General features: G+C 43.4%; 1 protein-coding gene across 2 annotated transcripts in view; it reads left to right on the forward strand.

The window, feature by feature from the left end:
* Positions 1 to 3630: 3630 nt before the first annotated feature.
* ETS1 (ETS proto-oncogene 1, transcription factor) overlaps positions 3631 to 17515 on the forward strand; it is a 102201-nt gene continuing 88316 nt past the window's right edge. For both annotated transcript variants that reach the window (XM_081799099.1, XM_081799100.1), the window contains exon 1: positions 3631 to 3712. In XM_081799099.1, coding sequence (XP_081655225.1) covers positions 3644 to 3712 — 69 coding nt within the window. In that variant the 5' untranslated portion in view covers positions 3631 to 3643. The remainder of the gene's footprint in view (positions 3713 to 17515) is intronic.

A 17515-nucleotide genomic window follows, 5' to 3' on the forward strand; every position in this document is an offset into this window, starting at 1 on the left:
GAGGGGGTCACATGAGAAGGGCAGGGAAGCGAGGACTGGCCTGGAGAGCTTATGGGAACAGAAGTTCTACGTTTCAGGAGCAGAGGTGCAGTGGGGTGTGGGGAGGCATGAGGGCTGAGAGGCCGGGGCAGGATCCCGAGGATCAAGTCACTTCAGACACATTTATCTGCTACTTGGCCATTGTTGGTCCCATTCAAGAAAAATGAGCTCCGCTTTTCACAACCCTTTCTACATTCTGACAGGCCTATGGATGCTTCTAGGCTAGGGAGTAAATCTTAAATCACACAGTTGTTTTGTACTTAGGTAATAAACATTTATAATGCCAAGACAAAAAAAAAAAATTGGTCCAGCTGATGTTTCATGTTATGTGGGAGGGAATTCTCTTTGGCCAACAAGTCAAAAAAAAGTATCACCCAGACACTCCTTTTGCTTTTCCTGAAAGGGTTTATGTCCCAAACAGCTGTTCTGTGTCACAATCTACAAGTGGAAAAAGGGTGAGTTCTTTTTTTCTTTCTCCAAAAAATAATACAGCAGTAATCCATTTCTGTCCCAGAGTTATTTCCTGAGATGAGAGCCCTTGAGTGCCCTGGCAACTCCCTCTGTTCAGCTTCCTCCCTGGGCGAAGGGCTTTTCCCCAAGGGAAGTGTCATTCATCTAACGAAGCCGCAGGAACACAGCCCCGCACTGAATCCACCATATGTGGGGCCCTAGGTTTCCTCCCTCACTCTGTCAGCTGGAAAGAGAAAACATACTTCCACTGAACCTTTCCCCAATCCACATTGCTCGGAGCGGTGTTGTCTGGCTGGGTGATTGAAACTCTTGATGCCCCTGAGCTGGGCTTCAGGACAAGGCTGCCACTTCCAAAAGTCCTTTTTCTTATTAATACCTAAATAAAATAGGAATTCAGAAGAGGAAAGGTCTTTGCTGCTTGTGGGAGTATAGGGATGACTCATACGGCCACATGGTCACACCTCACACTGTGCAATCTTCCACGATTTCCCATTCCCCACACCTAGCAGAACTGACTGCTTATTTTTTTCTATATTGTTGGTAAACTGCTCGTCACATTATATTATAGTCATATGTAAGTCTGTTTTCTCCACCGTCTGAAGATAGAGACCGTCTTTCTCAGCTTTATTCTGAGTCAGAGAGAATGTAAGGTCCACGAGGTCGGGAATCTTTGTTTACCAAGTGGGTCCCAAATGACCAGAAGGGTGCCTAGCTCAGAACAGGCACGTAGTAACTATTTACTGAATGGATAAGCAAGTTTCTAACAAGGGACGCCTTCACTGTGCTTGTTGCATGAATGGTTGAGGTCTGTGATGCCTCAGGGGGTCCGTGGGACTTTTTTGGAGGACATCGGAGGGCTGAATGGCTGGCACAAACAGTGCTCCCAAACCTGACATTTCCCAAAGCTATAGGTTGCCCTGTAGGGCCCTGGAGGGAAGACCAAATGTACCCTAGGGAATCTGATCATGGTTAATCCATTCTCAGGATGACACACTCCATGTTGTTAACTTGTAAGTCTCATCCATGAGTAGATCAAAAAAGTTCAAGTAGGGATATACAGGTTGATGATGATTCATTAGGACTTTCGCGTCCGATTTCAAGATTAAAGGTAAGGAATGTTTTAGTAGGAAGGGAACATTGAACTCATTGAGACTGTCTTCATGATATATGGTCAGGACCAGTCCTCATTGACCTATGTTGTATGTACCTTATTCTTATTTCATGCTCAGTGTCCAGCGCAGTCTGACACGCGATCACTGCTCATTATTTTGAGAAATAGGTGATATTAACAGATACAGATTTTAACAAAATCCTTGGACTAGCCTACTTTGATCTTTGTCTCCCCTTCAGCTTCACCAACCGGGTGTTCTTCCAGCTGCCATTTTGCTGCAATGGAGATCAATTCCCCTGAAAAACAAGAGAACAGCATCTTGGTTAACATAGCCTAGCTACCCTTAGTTATTTTATTTTTAAAAATTAATATTATTTTGTCTGCATTTAGTTTTGGAGAAAATGCATCATAAGAAAAGTAAAGTTTTAGTTAAAAATAAGAAGCACAGTTCTGGGTTAAGGTATGTCTTTAGACGGTTTTTAGCTTACTGATCTCAACCATGCAATATTAGCCACTCTGTGAGTGTAGTCCTTAGTCGGTATAATTTCATATTGCTGAGTCAGTTTAACTATATCGTTTAAATACATTTCATAGGAAGGAAGATACGCTCATTGGCTGTCAACTGAATGAAGACAGTGAACCAAAACCACAAATTGAACAAAGACGTATAATACTCTTTTTTTTTTTCTTGAAATGTGCCAGTAGCTTTACATATTAGCAAGAATAAAGGAAAAGACAAGTACAATCCAGAAACAGTCAAGTTAAAACTAAAATGTCACTTCTTTTTTTTTTTTAAGATTTTATTTGTTTATTTGAGGGAGAGAGTGATCAAGAGCACGAGTGGGGGGAGGGGCAGAGGGGGGCAGGGAGCCTGACGCGGGACTCAAACTCAGGACCCTGAGATCATGACCTGAGCCAAAGGCAGATGCTTAACCAACTGAGCCACCCAGGCACCCCTAAAATGTCACTTCTTAACCGTAGGAATTTGGCCTTCGAATGCTGTGCCTAGGAACTAAATCTTCTAAATCACTCGAGAAAGATTTTTTTTTCAGTATATAATATTGAGTTTATTGAAGTGTGTGAACTAATGCACTTTAGGAAGCATTTAGATTAACAGAGATGTTTGATACATAAATGATTTTCCTGATGACTGACAGCCAGCTGGAAAATCCCTTCAGCCAGAACATTCCTCAAGCGTTCTTGACAGTCAGATTTTTGGTGTAGATAACAGCTCTGGACAAGAATTACTTCATAGTGTTTCTCCTTTGGTTCCAGATGAATAAAGTTCAGTCCCTTTTTCAGGGCTTCTCTCTGTTTATCTGTGTCTCAGGGTCCTGGTTGATGTGTCTCTTCAGGCGGGCTTTTCCATCCTTCTTCCCCTCAGACCTTTCTTTATTTACTCTTTTATCAAATTTATGCTACACCTGGGTGCTGAGTGCACCTGCTGTGTGTCAGGCCTGGTTGGGGTGAAGGGTGATAGATGGATGGGGATGTTACTCAAAATGACACGTAAGACCTGGTCCTTGTCCAGAAACCCTACAAAAGGTCTTTTTGTAGATGCTTTTCCTGCTTCTTGACTTTAGTTCACAGAGGCTGTGCACTATCCCTGCGACTTTGCAGCCAAGGGGCTGCCCTTTCTCTGTGTGCCTGGGATCCATCATTTCATCTTTCTGAATTCTCGTTTCCTTCTCTGTAGCATAAAGAGGTGAACTCTAGGGGCCCCTGGGTGGCTCAGCCAGTTAGGTGTCTGACTCTTGATTTCAGCTCAGGTCATGATCTCAGGGTTGTGAGATCGAGTCCCATGTCAGGCTTTGCGAGGAACCTGTTTAAGATTCTCCCTCTCTCCCTCTCCTACCCCTCCTCCCCTCTTAAAAAGAAATATTAAAAAAAAGAAGACGTGAGCTCTACGGTTCCTAGGAGACACCCAGTTCTACGATTCGAACCCCCTTTGGCTTCTAGTGCACACACTGGTGCATCCAGTGGCTCAATGAAGGCTTTCTCCCACGCAGGTGCTGAGTGAGGATGAGCTACTTTGTGGATTCTGCAGCCAGCGGCCCCGCCCCTTATTCAGCGGCGCGTCCTGCAATGGCGGTAAGTGGGGCCCCCTCCCTGCTCCCCCCTTGCCCACCCTGCCTCTCCTGGCTTCCCCCTGTTTCCGGTATCCTGACCTCTGTTGGACAGAGAAGCCCGGACCTGACTCCAGATTTGGAATCAGCCTTGAATCTTTTGGAGGAGCTAAATTGTGAGATCATCTATCTTTTTATCAGTACATAAAGTAAAAATCCAAGACTGATGGATTTGCTGAGAAAGGTTTTTTTAGTGTGCTTGGGTTTCAGAGAAAATGACTCAAACTTGATTAATGGTTAAAGCCAGGTGATTTTTCACTGCTCAGTTCACTTGGTGAAGATTTTTCACATATTGATATACCTTAGGCTTATCTTAACATAGTTAAATTTATTTTGGGCCTCATACATAAAAGCTAAATAACACAAGCCTTCTAATCACAGAATTTAAAACTGGGAAATATAACAGTAAGTTTACAGGAAAATGTTATAAATCCCAGAATAAGAGAGGTAAAAGGGACTTTAAAATTAGGACTAGATAAAGTTTCTTGCCCTTAGGGAAGAAGACCCTCACCCAAGCTATGTGTTGATCAGTAGAAATGTTTAGATGAATTTCTTATAAATTGATTGTGTGAGCGATCCCATGATGCTATCATCGATCAATGGCAATGTGGAATGAACTTTAATATTAGCTGATGTATTATTAACTATTCATTATAAATTCTGTATGTTTTCATATGAAGAAAGCCAACATAAACGTTGAACTTTTTTCACTTATTCTGGAAATGGAACTTTTTTCACTTATTCTGGACAGATAAGTTTAATGTTAAGTCTTCCCAGTACATTTATGGGTCTAAATAGACACCAAGAGATCTGAGCTCTTTTCTGACTCTGGTCTTGGACTGTCCTGCCTGATGTTCTGCAGAATTTTTCACGCTGGTATCCTTGAATTAACCATGCCTGCTCACTGTAATTGTATTTTGAAAGATCTGATGTATTTGCAAATTATTTTCTGTAGCATTGAAAAAATAATTGCTCAAAAGCTATTCTATATTCAAGGAGTCATTATCACTACTCTACTGGCTATTCTGAAACACCTGCTTTTTTCTCTTTTAAATGACTGTTGTTTTCATATAACCCTCATTCACTTTTCTAAAAAAATTAGAATCAGGAAAAAGTTTAGAGTACAATTAACACCAGAAATATATTTAGAAATACACACACACACACACACACACACAGAGACACGCAACATGTCCAGACCAGCAGTCACTCAGTTTTGCTTAACAGAAATCGCCCAGAGACTTGGACTTGCAGGTCAGAGAAGGGGCGAGAAAAGTTGCCAGGGAAAGGCTCCTCCTGTTTCTCACACAGAGGTTATCATCTGAGGTCAGCACAAATTACACTAAATTTTTCTTAAAAATGATATTATAGAGATCTGCTAAAACAAATAAAGGGTATTGGGATTTCAGGGCAAAAAATGTCATTGGCTTAGAAGAATAGATTTAAAAGCCAGTCTATGTTAATTCTCTTTACCAGTATGGGTAATCAAAGTAAACAAGATTAATAACTTCTCCAAAAAAGCAATGCCATGCAAATTTGTGTGCATTGTATTTTAGACACCGAAATACATGGTATTACAAGTATTCAAACTACAGGTATAATATTAAATAATTCTTGGCAGGGTATCTGGAAAATGCATGCAATTAGAAAACCAAACCAAGCTCTGGGTACATATTTTTAACAAACGACCCCACCCCCAGCTGAAGACACTGGCTAGTTTTAATGCATTTTAAATGGTTTCCATTGGTTGCAAAATAAAGAACTCATTTACCCCCAGCCCCAAAAGCCATATCTGAAAAGCATTATCAATGTATGGGATCCTTTTTGCTGTGAATTTCAGAGTTGCTTGGGTAAAAGCAGAAGGTTGCATAAGAACTGCTAACTATTGTTCCAGCACTTTCACGCCTAACTTCTTTCTGGGCCTCAGTTTCTCCATCACTGGGACTAGTTAGGCAACTTTTCAGAACCATAATGCAAGCAGGCAAGTCCTATAACTTCTTCACCTACACACTCTCCCTAATACGGATGAATGCATGAATAAACAAACAAACAAACAAAGAAATAAAATGCATCAGTACGAGCTCAGGTTCAATCAACCAGCCCCTGCAGAGAACCTCCAACCTTGGCCTGCACAGTAAGAAACAGTCAAAGAATCTATAAATTGTCTGCAGACCCTAACCTTGGGACACTGGCATTAGCGAAACTAACAGATCTCACACCCTCAATCCCAATCTAAGATTTTGGGAAGGAGTGAGCACAGCTTCATTAACTTTCCCAGACAAGAAAGTCAAAGCCACAGATATCAGTGTCTTCTCAGTTTCTGTTGGAGCCTCTCTATCTAGAGGTCAACCCACGGTACTTAATCCGATAATCCTCGTCCTCCTGCCTGGTGCCCTGGGCTCCAATTTGGTTAGGCTGGGCCAGGAAGAAAAGAAACTCTGTCTCGGGTGTGGGAAGTTGAGGATGGAAGGAAAACTATAATTTTTAATTGGGCTGATTGTGCCCCCAGGGGGATATTTGGTGATATTTTTAATTGTTAGAAGTTGGGAGCGGATGGGGCGCCTGGGTGGCTCAGTCGGTTAAGCGACTGCCTTCGGCTCAGGTCATGATCCTGGAGTCCCGGGATCGAGTCCCGCATCGGGCTCCCTGCTCGGCAAGGAGTCTGCTTCTCCCTCTGACCCTCCTCCCTCTCATGCTCTCTGTCTCTCATTCTCTCTGTCTCAAATAAACAAATAAAATCTTTAAAAAAAAAAAAAAAGAAGTTGGGAGCGGCATCCCTTGGCATTTAGAGGGTAGAGGCCAGGGAGGTAGCTAGCCATCCCACAATACACAGTACAGTCCCCCCCACAACAAAGGATTATTCGGCCCCACATGTCAGTAGTGTTGAGGAGGAGAAGCCCTGGTGGCGGTAGCCCCAAGATCAGGTTTGAAGGCAGGATGGTGCTGTGTGTATAGATTGGTCTAAGCGGGTCTTTGTTGCATGTAAATTACTGCTTCAGAAAGGGAAGTCTTAAAAAAAAAAAAAGTGAGACTATATTCGTGTTATGAGGGGTTCTGCTTAGGATGCTTCTTTAATTGTTCAATCTAAAGTTCGGTTCAATGTAAAACAGGCTATGAATATTTTCTAGTTCCCAAAGATGACTAATTCTCCAATTCCTCATTCATAAATTAGAGGTAGCATCAGCATGACTTGATCATTTGCAGTGCCAGAGGAAGGCTGCAAATCATCCCAGCAACAGTTATGGACTTCATGCCACATTATCTGCCTCAGGGTCAGCTTGTCAAAATCAGGATGCATGCTTTCCTCCTTGTAAGGTCAGTCCTTCAGGAGCTGATGGTCATGAATGAAGTGATGTCATAGCCGGGAGGTCGAGCAACAACATTTTGGGGAGTTGTCTGGCCATTGTGTGGGAGGGGGTGACGTTTTCAGGTACGAATATGGGTTGTGTGTCAGGGACCCTTTCATCCAACGGGAGGAAGTGCTCCTTCCTGTTATGCTACCTCAGCAAGCCCATGGTGAGCCCTGGAAGTCCCCAGCAGTGCTGGTCCCTTCGTCCCCTCATGCATCATCCTCTCCTCCATGCCACCGAGGCTGCGGAGCTGGGGGAAGGCGGGAGTGGGAGGGATGGGTCACTCCTGGTTTTGACCAAACATGTCCCAGTCCTTGGCCCACCTTGAAAGCAAGGAGGATGTGTGGAGGAGGTCCCCCCGGGATTAATGACCCCTGGGCCATGCAAACTTTAGGAAGCACCTTGAACTGTTCAGAGGAAAGGACTAGCACTGCCCACTCACCTCCTCTCAGAGTGAGGCCTCCAGGGATAGAGTAATAGGCCCGTACAAGAGAGGCTGTCCTCAGTGCCAGGTCATGTGGAAGACACCAAGGCCTGAGAGGTTGGTCCCAAATGCCAAAATTTCCTAGGAAAAGGCTCTGGGTTTAGGGAACATCCCATGTCCTCTGAGATGGGGTAATTGCATGAAAAACTTGACATTCTTCCACTTTCTGGATCGAATGTTCTTCTCTTATAAATATGGTCACTATATTTCCTGAATGAAAAGAAGTGTTTCAGAAACTGTCCAACAAAAGCCCTTTTTTTTTTTGACTTGTGACTTTCTTATATGAATAGTATGAATGTGATCATACTTACTAGACACTTAATTGCTATAATTGTGTAGAATAACATGCTATGAAGCCAGGGCTCTTTCAGACGTGCGATCACTGAATAATTTGGGTGATGTACATATGCCGGAGTGCACATCAGACGTCAGTTTTCAGGGGGCCGAGGAAGGCTGCCAGCCACTGGCTGGTTTCAGGCGTTGGCCTTTGTCCTTCCTGTCCTTTTCCGGTGGAACTCGTGAGGCTGGCAGGCCTTCCGGATCTCCAGTGTGGTGCCTGCAAAAGGGAGTAGCGTGGCCATGGGCCTTTGCTAAGCTCGTTGCAACAATGAGCTCCAAACCATGCCCTCAGGCACAGCTTGCCAACACAGAGACCTTTGAGATTGGATCTCGCCAATCACTTCATGGTTTGAGCAAATCCTCTTTTGTACATGTCCCTTCTTCCTTCTGTCATTGATTGATGGATCGATTGTTTTTTTGGATACATAACTCTAGTTCTACCTTCTGACCCTCTGGTGAGACAGGAGGGGGACCCACGTTGTTCTTGCCTCTTTCACATGAGACGGGACAGCCTGCAGTCTGGACCAGGCAGCTGTGGAATGCAGCCCATCCAATTATAATGGAAAGCACTTTGGAGTCAGAGAGATGTGGGTTAAATTCTGGTCTCTTACTCCTTAACCATGTGACCTTGGACAAATTACTTAACCTCTCTGAGCTTCAGTGTCCTATTCTGTGTAAGAGGCAGAGTATAATTTTGCATGCAAGACCATCGTGATGGATCAGTGAGGAAATTCTTGTCGAGTGCCTCCCACAGCTATGACCTTAGCTAATTCTCTCTCCCTTATGTTCACTGTCTCTTCTCTGCTCTTCTCCAGACTCTTTGATTGCGGTGGATGGAAACATGGAGGGAGGAGTGGAAATGATTCCACTTCTTGTCCATCCGAGGGTGTTGCCAGGGCAAGATGGGGGCTACTGGGGTGAAGATGGAGACATTCTTATTGAGCAACCTCCTTGCTTCATCACTACCCTGCACCAGAAACAGCTCCCTCGCCACCAGATCAAAGTTCCCTTGTCATGGGCTGGTGGTTTACAACCCCATTGTGTAAACAGACCTGGTTCTCTTATCTTGAGTAATTGCAGTTTAATTGGGCCTCCTTGGGAAGCAATTCCCTGCTTACTGAGGGCTGTTCGCACACTCTTCACCTCCAGCCCACATGTCTCAGGATTGCAGCCTTGCAGTGGTCACCGGGGAGTCTGCGCTGTCCCTGGTCCTCTGGGGAAGGGCTCGCGCTTGTGGCTGTAAAGCCTAGCACAGTACGCCCTTTCCTTTTCTGTGCGGATCCTGGAGAACAATGGATAAAGCATTTGGGATTAGAGGAGTAGAAACACACAAAAGAAATGTGGAATATAAGTGAACACTGGAAAATGTGGTTTTTTTGTTGTTGTTCTTTTTCTCCTCGTTGCTTGGGATGGCGATGGCTTTACCCCTGGAGAAATTGCTGGAGCATAATGCTTAGGGAAATTATTTACAGCCATAACTCTTAGTGCTGGTCAGAAACATTGAAGGAAAGAGTGATCACGTGTATTTTTCCAGCATCTTAAAAAGGGGGGCTTTTCTAAAATACTGGGTTCAGTGAGCACCAGCTAGAGAATTTCGGAGCCAGGACACAACCTACAGGTCATCTCCCGGTATCAGGAACTTAAGGTCCTCAGAGAGTAAATAAGTTGCCTGAATTTACAGAGCCGGCGGGAAGTGGTGTGTGACCCAGATCTCCTGACTCCCAGCTAAGGACACTCCTTACTACTGAATTTATCTTCATCATTTTTTACATACGTGGTAATGTAAAAGAACTTATAATAGACTTTCATTCACACACCTAGCTGTCTTATTTATGATGAAGGGGTCTTCCCGGATTTAGGGAAAAACCCAAACTGCATTTTGTAGAGCACTCAGCAAATTGGAACTACTGTCGGGTCTTGTAGCCTGGGAGAGTTTATCCACCCATGACCCCTGGGCCCGGACCGAGGCCCTGAGTCATCTGGCACCTCTATCTCTGCTCTATGGGGTGCCCGAAGCTGTCGCCTCTGGAGACCCTGGGAGGCTGCAGGCTTCATGCTAAGGGACGGGATAGAAGCTGACAAAGAACATGTGTCTCCCTGCAGATCTCTCAGCAGGAAAGTGTCAAGGCCAGGCGCTCAGGCTGGTGGCAAGGGTCAGAGACCCAGGAGCGTCAGCTGGTATCCTCAAGGGTTGGCTGTGGGTGGAGGGCACTGTGGTCTCCGGCTGCCACGAGCAGCCTCAGCCGTGGTCCCCGTTCCAGGAGGAGTTCGAGGTGCCCGTCTCTGCGACACTGCATCCGGGCTCCGCATTCCTCCCTTAGAAACCTGCAGGAGGTCAGGCCTGCCCTTTCACCAGGGCCCAAGCCCATCACTCTTATTGTTTTAAGAAGAATTTCCTGGCCTTGAGTCTAAAATTAAACTGCCCTTTGAGAGTTTCCTATTTTGTCTGTTCCTGCCTCTCTTGTGGCGGCACCACCCGCCCCTCCCTCCTCTTCGACGGGAGTGCTGAGGAAGGCTGAATCTCAGCTCAGGAGTATTTCTGCTTGCCTCCTTCCCCTCTGTCTCTCCAGGGAGCAGGACACACGTGCCCTCCCGAAGCAGATGGGCCTCCGTGTCCTTCTGAAGGCCAGACGTGGTTGGCCCAAAACTTGCCCTTAGCATTGCCCGCAGAGCTTCTCTGCGACCTAGCATCCTCTGAGGATGAGGAAGCCCAGACTAAAATCTATGGAGTTCGGACCCATGTGGAAGGCCCACTGCGTGCAATGGAGTGAAAGGGTTAAAGCTGAGAGACTGTCTGTTGGTTGCACAGATTTTTCCTGAGCATCGACTAGGCAGGAGCCCCGAGAGTTCTTCTGTAGACAGGTACTTTCAAAGCCTCATTCTTCTCTGCAGAAAAATGGGGGATGTGGGAATCCAAGCCATGTTTGAGCATGGTTTTAGGAAAGAAGTAGAGCAACAATATGAAGGCCTTCATAAATTTAAAGGGCACCTTGAATGTCATGAATCCAAACTATGACTATGACAACTTTGGGCTTTGAGGCTCCCCCACCTGTGAAGGCTGTGGGTCACAGGTCGGGAGAAAGAATGTGGATGGATCAGAAGAAGAAGACGGTGGACTTGGAAAGGAGCGTGGAGATCACCGAGGCCAGCCTCCTCAGGAACCAAAAGCTAGGAGGTTAAGTGACAAGCTGGAGGTGACGCGGCTCCTTGGGGGCAGAGCAGAACTTGAATCCAGCTCCCTGATTCCCCGTCTTCTGTTTTCCCACTAGAGTGTGTGGACATCCATGACATTCCCAGAAAAATGGCTATCCCCACAGAGGCACACTTCCAATGCTCGCTCAGCTTCGGCCCTGGGTGTAAAATCTTTGTTTTGTTGTCGTCAGTTTGTTTTTTTGTTTTTTGTTTTTTTTAAACAGCAACATCTAAAAATAGCTCTTGTGTCTCATATACTCGTGGTCCTGGATTCTGAAGTTGACCAAAGAAAAGACAGATTTGCTCCCACAGAGTTTGTGTGCTGAGTCCACACACAATAGAAAGGAGGGAATTAGTAGGCAAACACGGGGACATTTACAGTTGCTTGGCTAAAGGCAGATAGGAGCTCGAAGAACAGATCACACATAGTCTTATAGACATGCGGACCCCCTATAGGTTTGTGAGGTAGTGTTGGGAAAATATTCCCCTATTCCTTCTTTTCTGAATGTGGGGGGGCAGGAAGAAGGCAGACAATGAGCAAAATCAATGGTTGCGAGGTTTGGCAGGGTTGGGAGGGGAAGGGCAAGAAGATGCTCCTGAAGAGAGAGCAGCAGGGGTTGTGGGGGTGGGGGGGACTCTGAAGCTTTGAGAGGTGGAGCTAGGGAGAGGTAATAAAGTAGGCGAGACCTTGACTGGAGGGCGAATGGATGTGGTCCGCTGTGGTGCTGGTCATTCGAGCTGGCTCACCTTCAGAGCCGAGCAGGGATAGGGTGTGCCCATCGTTCTAGTAGCTTCCAGATTTCCGGGGCTCTGTTTTATTTGTTTCCAGTGTCATAAAGGTGAAGCATGTGGACTTGGGCTGTGTCCTCTGACAGCCCCCAGGAGGACAGGGCGAGGAGTGCCCTTCCCTAGGCAGCTTGCCACCATGTGTGGGACAGAGCAGGGCAAAAGGTGCGCTTTCCCGAGATGCCCCGGAGGAGGCGACACAATCCCTCCAAGGCCCTGTGGCTTCCATCCTTCCCTTGGTGGCCACTGGCCAACCACCCTTGGTTCTGAAGCTCTGCCTTTGGTTTCCACGACTCTGTACCCTGTCTTGTTTTTCTTCCTCTGTCTTCAACCAGCCCCTCTTGGCTGTTTTTTCCCCTTTCATCTCTCGTAACTGTAGGCAACTTTACAGACCCATTTTTAATTGTTTTCGGTTTTGTTTGAACTACCATTTTTTTTGACTTTGTACTCTCATTGGGTTCTCCATGTTTCCAGATCTAACTGCACCCTTTCTTGTCCTCTCCTAACCTGCATCCACCTTCGGGACCCCCAGCCCCACCAGGTTGTTCTGCCATCACTCCACCTAAACACAACTAAGGGTGAAATTCTCTTCCTCTATCCTTTTGTATTATACTCACCTTTGTCGTTATGACAGAAGCAAGCAATCTGAGCATTATCTGGGAATCCCCCCGCTTTCCTTCATCTCCTATCAGTTAGAAAATTATGTAGGTTCTTCCTTTGACACATACACACATTTCTTGTTTCCTCTTCACCTCTGCACTCATGACCCTGATCTAATGCTCTCCTCCGTACCTGGACTCCTGCTCAGCTCCAGAACTAGCAGGATGCCAGTGGAGTCCTCACGTGGGCACGACACATAAGGGGTGCCCCAGCACTCAGGAATCAAGCTAAATGATATCTTAATGCAGTATTTTCAAAAGTCAGAATTAATGCAAAAATTATTAATAAACATAAAAATTTTAAATAAAGTTAGGATTAGTAGTACTGATTTTTTTTCCCTCTTTGCCTCAGTCTCCAATATGGCTCTGTGAGGCACTCTAGTGCCTATGTCAGCTTCCTCACCTCCTTCTCTTGCTCAGCCCATTCTACTTGGCACCATCAAACGAATCTTCTAGAACATATTGATTCACCATGTCGCTACCTCTGATGCAACTTCCAAAGCTTTTCTCCTGGAGCCAAATTCCTGTCTGGTATTTACAGCCCTCAATGTTGTGACCTTGTCCTGTCCCTCCAGCTTTACTTCTTACTAATTACCCCCCCATGGCAAGCATCCACATTGTCCAAGAGCACACCTTTCCCTCATACTTCTCAATGCCAAACAACACGGTCTTTATCTCTCTAGATCACCTATCTGAATCTTTCTTGTTCTTCTTTGGTAGTATTATATGTTCCTTTTCACCTTAAGGTGTGTGATCATCTTTTTTTGCTCTCTAGGTCCTTCACCACATGTTCTAGGCTAAATCTTACCCAGCCTTTTAGTTACCTTAATTTGCTTCCTCTAGGAAGTATTACCTGCCGCCATGCCCCTCCCCCTACACATTGGTACTTAACCCTCACTGTAATTTCCTGTTTACTTGTCTGAATGTTCCTAAGGGTGAAGTTCATTTCTTGTTCATACTGTGTTCTTACTGTGTTCGTGTGTTCATCTAACATGATGCTTGGCATAGACTGGGTGCATGATATAAATTTGCTCCATAAATGCACATTGCCATAACTTGCCTAGTACCTATCCTAGGACAGCTGTCACCTTTCTTGAGAAATCTAAATGAGGGCCACATAAGCTTTATGTAAGACAGGTAGAAGAAAAGAGAGTCTGAAACCCAATAGACGTGGGTTTGAATTCTATCTTTATTATTTTATTAGCCTGTGTGGCCTTTGGAAATTTACTTGTCCTCTTTTTTAAAAAGATTTTATTTATTTATTTATTTATTTATTTATTTATTTATTTATTTATTTATTTGAGAGAGAGAGGGAGAGGGGCGAATCAGAGGGAGAGGGACAAGCAGACTCCGTGTTGAGTGCAGAGCCTGACTTGGGACTTGATTCCAGGACCCTGGGATCATGACCTAAGCCTAAATCAAGTGTTAGATGCTTAACTAACTGAGCCACCAGGCACCACTACTTGTCCTCTTAAAGCCTCAGTTTGTTCTGCAAAATGGGGGTAGAAATACTAATCTTGCATGAGTGTGGTAAGGATTAAATGTGACCATTTCTGCACAATGCTTAGCACACCAACTGGCATAGAGCAGGTGCATGATGTACGTTAGTTCCTTTCAAAAATCATCTGTGGCATGAATGAGGACGGATGGTTTCTTAAAACTGTGACAGGGACTGAAAATGTTGCTTGCATATCATGAGTTCACCTCCAGTTGCAGCCAGGAAAGGACAGTGTCAACAAAGAGACTCAAACTTATTTTGGGTGGCACTTTTTTAAAGTAATGAGGCGGGGGTTGTGCAGCCCAGATTTCTGACCTGTTAATAACCTGTTTCTTTCTCCTCAACTAAGAGTTTCAAAATGAATTGGAACTAGCTATGTGGTTCTTTTGAGTAAAAATGTCATTTTCATACTCTATGAAATAGGTATTAAGTCAGTTTGTGAAACGTCTAATAAACAGGCAGGTGTCTAGATAACAAGTCATGGTGCTTCCAGGAGTATCCGCTAGCAAAGATGTTTGTGGTTCATGGTAGGCTTGGTGCACTACCTCCTTCTCATTCTTAAAGGTAGGGTCCTCTGGCTCCACTGAGGACAGCTAAAGAGAAAATATGTCTTAAAAATAGATTTCCATTTATAAAATAATATATGAACTATCCCTGACAACAAAAAGCCTGGTTTGGGGCAGGAATGAGTCCTAAAAAAAAAAAAAAAAAAAAAAGAAGCCAGCCACATAAATTCAGTCTGATGCTGAACATGGTTGTTAATCAGAGGCTGGGAGTTGATTCTTCACACTGCTACATAGTTGTCATTGCCTGTGTCTGGAACCTCATTGCTTTATCCCTAACCCACAAAGTACTCCTTCTGCCTTCCATCTCTCCCCTGCACAGCACATCCAGATAATTTTCCTTCAACACTTCTTTGCACACTACACTTTACCATCAGTGGCCTTTCCTTAGCAGAGAAAGCTTAAGCTTGTAAACTCAAAAAAAGTTCTCCATCCCATCTTGCATCGAAAAGAATAAAATATTTAGGAATAGATTTAACCAAGGAGGTGAAACACCTATACTCTGAAAACTGTAAGAAGAAGATGGAAGAAACTGAAGATGACAAAAACAAATGGAAAGACATACAATGCTCATGGATTGGAAGAATTAATATTGTTAAAATATCCATATTACCTAAAGCAATCTACAGATTCAATGTAATCCCTATCAAAATACCAATAACATTTTTCATATAACTAGAACAAATAATCCTGAAATTTGTATGAAACAAAAAAAGACATTGAATAGCCAAAGTAATCCTGAGAAAGAACAAAGCTGGAGGCATCACAATCCCAGATTTCAAGATATACTACAAAGCTATAGTAATCAAAACAACAGTACTGGCAGAAAAACAGACATATAGATCAATGGAACGAGATAGAGAGCCCAGAAATAAACCCACACTTGTATGGTCAATTAATCTATAATGAAGGAGGCAAGCATATCCAATGGGGGAAAAGACATTCTCTTCAACAAATGGTGTTGGGAAAACTGGACAGCTACATGCAAAAGAATGAAACTGGCCCACTTTCTTACACCATGCACAAAAATAAACTCAAAATGGATTAAAGACCTAAATGTGAGACATAAAACCATAAAACTCCTAAAAGAAAACATAGGCAGTAATTTCTTTGACATCATCTTTAGTAATATTTTTCTAGATATGTCTCCTCAGGCAAGGGAAACAAAAGTAAAAATAAACTGTTGGGTCTACATTAAAATAAAAAGCTTTTGCACAGTGGAGGAAACCATCAATAAAACAAAAAGACAACCCACCGAATGGGAAAAGATATTTGCAAATGGCACATTCGATAAAGGTTTAATATCCAAAATATATAAAGAATTTATACAACTCAACACCAAAAAAGCAAATAATCCAAAATCTTCTGGGCAGAAGACATGAACAGACTTTTTTCCAAAGAAGACTACAGATAGCTAACAGACACATGAAAAGATGCTCAATGTCACTAATCAGGGAAATGCAAATCAAAATCACAATGAGATATCACCTTACACCTGTCAGAAGGGCTAAAATCAACAAAACAAGATACAACAAGTGTTGGTGAGGATGAAGAAAAAGGAACTCTTGTGTACTGTCGATGGGAATGCAAACTATGCAGGCACTATAGAAAATAGTATAGAGGTTCCTCAAAATAAAAATAGAATTACCGTATGATTCAATAATTCCACAACTAGGTATTTACTTAAAGAAAACAAAAACACTAACTGCAAAGATACATGCACCCCTATGTTTATTGCAGCATTATTTACAATAGTCAAGATATGGAAGCAACCTAAGTGTCCATGGGTAGATGAATGGACAAAGAAGATGGGATACACACACACACACACACACACACACACACACACACACACTGGAGTATTGCTTAGCCATAAAAAAGAATGAAATCTTGCCTTTTGTGACAACACAGATAGACCTAGAGGGTATTAAGCTAAGTGAAATAAGTCAGTTGAAGACAAATACTGTATGATTTCACTTACATTTGGAATTTAAAAAGAAAAAAAAAAAACAAATGAACAAACAAAAACAGACCTATAAATACAGAAAACAAACTGGTGTTTGCAAGAAGAGAGAGGGCTTGGGGAATGGACGAATTAGGTGAAGGGAATTAAGAGTACAAAATTCCAGTTATAAAATTCCAGCATAGGGAATATAATCAATAATATTGTAATATCATTGTATGGTGACAAACGGTGGCTATACTTATCATGGGGAGCATAGTGTAATATATAGATTTGTCAAATCACTATGGTCTACACCTGAAACTAACATAACATTGTATGTCAACTATACTTGAGTAACAAATATAAAAAAATAATAAATGATATAAAATGCAAAAACAAAAATTTCCCCTCAGGTTTTTAATACCCTTGCAGGGTCTATAACAAACTACCTACTACCTATCTATGATTCTACTTGTACTATCTACCGCCATCTTCTAAGGCATATACTGTCCCAAAAGAACAGGGGTAGGCAACTTAGAATTCTCCTCTATATAATTTAGAATAAAAATTTCCTCACTCGAGATCCAATTCCTACAACTCTGATCCTTGACATTGGATTTTGAGGAAGACTCTAGAGAAATATCAAAAGTTGGGGATAGATATTGAGAGCACACAGGTAGCCTAGGAAATGTGTTTCAAATTGATTCAGTTGCAAAGTGTTGTCAAAGACCTACTTATCCTTGGGAATTCAAAAGTTGTTGCCTCGGGAGCTTACAATATGAAAATACAATGTCCCCAAAATGGTTTTAAACAGAATTCAGGAAACGTTTTCTGACTGAAGCTCAGTAGAGTATTCTTGCCAATGATTTCCCTAAATCTTTTGGTCCCAAACACAAATAGTTAGCAGAACACCATTGCTCCATTTACATTCTAGTGGTTCTCACCAGGGTCC

This window comes from Leptonychotes weddellii, chromosome 11, assembly GCF_054177405.1.
Source record: "Leptonychotes weddellii isolate Sample4059 chromosome 11, ASM5417740v2, whole genome shotgun sequence".
Taxonomy (NCBI): Eukaryota; Metazoa; Chordata; class Mammalia; order Carnivora; family Phocidae; genus Leptonychotes; species Leptonychotes weddellii.